This window comes from Mastomys coucha, unplaced genomic scaffold (genome assembly GCF_008632895.1).
Source record: "Mastomys coucha isolate ucsf_1 unplaced genomic scaffold, UCSF_Mcou_1 pScaffold12, whole genome shotgun sequence".
Lineage (NCBI taxonomy): Eukaryota > Metazoa > Chordata > Mammalia > Rodentia > Muridae > Mastomys > Mastomys coucha.
Genome location: NW_022196894.1, coordinates 314,147 through 316,301, shown reverse-complemented (window position 1 = coordinate 316,301; position 2,155 = coordinate 314,147). Strand labels below are relative to the sequence as shown.

The 2,155-nt window shown below is 49.8% G+C and overlaps 1 protein-coding gene across 8 annotated transcripts in view; it reads right to left on the bottom strand.

The window, feature by feature from the left end:
• The window catches only part of Naa60 (N(alpha)-acetyltransferase 60, NatF catalytic subunit), a 33,109-nt gene that overhangs the window by 6,303 nt on the left and 24,651 nt on the right, over positions 1-2,155 (bottom strand). For all 8 annotated transcript variants that reach the window (XM_031360835.1, XM_031360825.1, XM_031360860.1 and 5 more), the window contains one exon: positions 355-451. In XM_031360835.1, the coding sequence (XP_031216695.1) occupies positions 355-451 (97 nt within the window). The remainder of the gene's footprint in view (positions 1-354; positions 452-2,155) is intronic.

Genomic DNA, 2,155 nt, shown 5'->3' with positions numbered 1-2,155 from the left:
GACGCGCTGGGAGGACAGGGGCTGTCCTAGAAGACACGCTGGGAGGACAGGGGCTGTCCTGGAGGACGTGCTGGGAGGACAGGGGCTGTCCTAGAAGACACGCTGAGAGGACAGGGGCTGTCCTGGAGGACACGCTGGGAGGACAGGGGCTGTCCTAGAAGACACGCTGGGAGGACAGGGGCTGTCCTGGAGGACGCGCTGGGAGGACAGGGGCTGTCCCCAAATAGGGATGAGGAAGGAGAGACTGAGGGTCCTCTAAGCTGAAGACCTCAGAAGCAGTGACTAGCTTGGGTTACAAGGGTGTTAACTGGCTAGGGGAGGGGTGGTTTAAACCACCAACTCTTGGCTTCTTACCTATGCCGTGTTTCCTGAACTCTTTCACCACTCCCAGACTGAGAATGTATGCAACTTGTGTATCCACAGAGAAGCTGGAGGCTAGAATATCTCCATCCTAAAGAGAAAGTTAGAGAAAATCAGGGCAACTCAGGTGCACAGGCTTAAGGCAGACCCCACCTACATATGTACGAGTCCACTCTGCTATCCTGAGATGTGAAGTCACAAGGTGGACAGGGGAGAAGAAAGGGGCAAGGACAGTCCCACCAATCTCCAGAAACAACTGAGGTCCGGCCCTGTTGGCAGAAGCTGCTACAGTGGGGCACCTATGAGGAGCATCACAGAGATGGTGGGCTGGGACTTTATGCCAGAACCTGTCATTACAATAGGCTAAAAGACAATGGCTGTGAGTGGGGATGTAGCTTAACAGTAGAGGGCATGTCTGGCATACATAAGGCCATCAGTCTGATCCTAGCACCCTAAGAGAGAAACAAAAAAGAATCTGATTGTCCAGAGTGGTCACATATAGTCTGTCAACAAGCAGTGACAGCCGTCCTGCTGTAAGGCGGTGGGCTAGTGGAAACGTCGTATGATGCTTATGTGTGAGTCAGGGAGAGGACGTGAGTGCAGCATTGCTCAGAAGACAATCACGGAAGTTGGCGCTCTTCCTTCTTCCTTCTCCATGTGGGTGCTAGGAACTGAACCCAGCCGGTCTGGTTTTTACTGCTGAATCATCTTGCCAGACCAGGTGCAAGAAAGAAACCCATGCTGTCCAGGTGACCACAAAGAGCAGTTTAGACAGCTATGTCCCCTGCTCTGCTGCCCATGCTGGGTAGAGCAGCACATTAAGATATACTATAGCGTGGAGCTACAAGAATCTCTCTTGTTCTGGATGAAAATGCCTCATGAGAAAATCATGACTCTGACCATGAGTTTCTTATGATATTCCCACCTCTTAAGAATAATTAAGATCTAGCATGTATAAGGTTTTCCTTCCAAGAAAGGACACTGGGCAACTTGGCTTTTCTGCTTCCCATTTATCAAGTAGCTCCTATGTTAGGCATGGGCTGGGCCAGGACTTGCTCCCTGCTCCCCACCTAGAATTCTATACTACAGTGAACCTCAACAAAGCAAATGTGGAGAGGGAATAAGTTTACGTCTCTAGTTAACAGAACCCCTGGCTAATGATGGGAGCCAAAAAGATAGACAGGGAAGGGCCCCCAAGTCTATGGAAAGGGTAAACATAATGAGGAGGCCCTCAGGCAGTGAGGATGGTGGAAGTAGACAACCACTAGGAAAAAGCCCCAGGGAGGAATCATGAGGAAACAAGGTATAGGCAGGTAAAACAGCATCAATATAAGGAAAATCCAAGGGATGCTGGCCCATGCGCACTCTCTCTCTCTGCTTTAGCAATGAACACTGTGAGGCAGTAGCTCAGGAAGAGGCTGGGCTAGACAAGAAAAACAAACAAACAAACAAAACCAGAAAAGCAAGAACTAAAACAACCGCCCCCCCCAACCAAACAAGGTGCCAAGATATAAAGTTTGTGTATGCTGGGGTGACCTTCAGTGGTCTGGTTCTTAGGAAGACAGGTTTCTTCCTCTTCCTCTGGGAATGGGACTCAGGTCTTCCTGTGTATTAGACAAGCACTCTGCCACCAAGGTACTGCTCCAAACTCACTACTTTCACTCTAAAGAAACAACCTCAAGCAAGCCAGGTGTAGGTGCACATCTTGGATCCCAGCACCTGAAAGTGAGAGGCAGCTGGATCTGAGTGTCAGGCTAACGAAGACACAATGAATCCCTGTCTAGGAAGGAAGGAA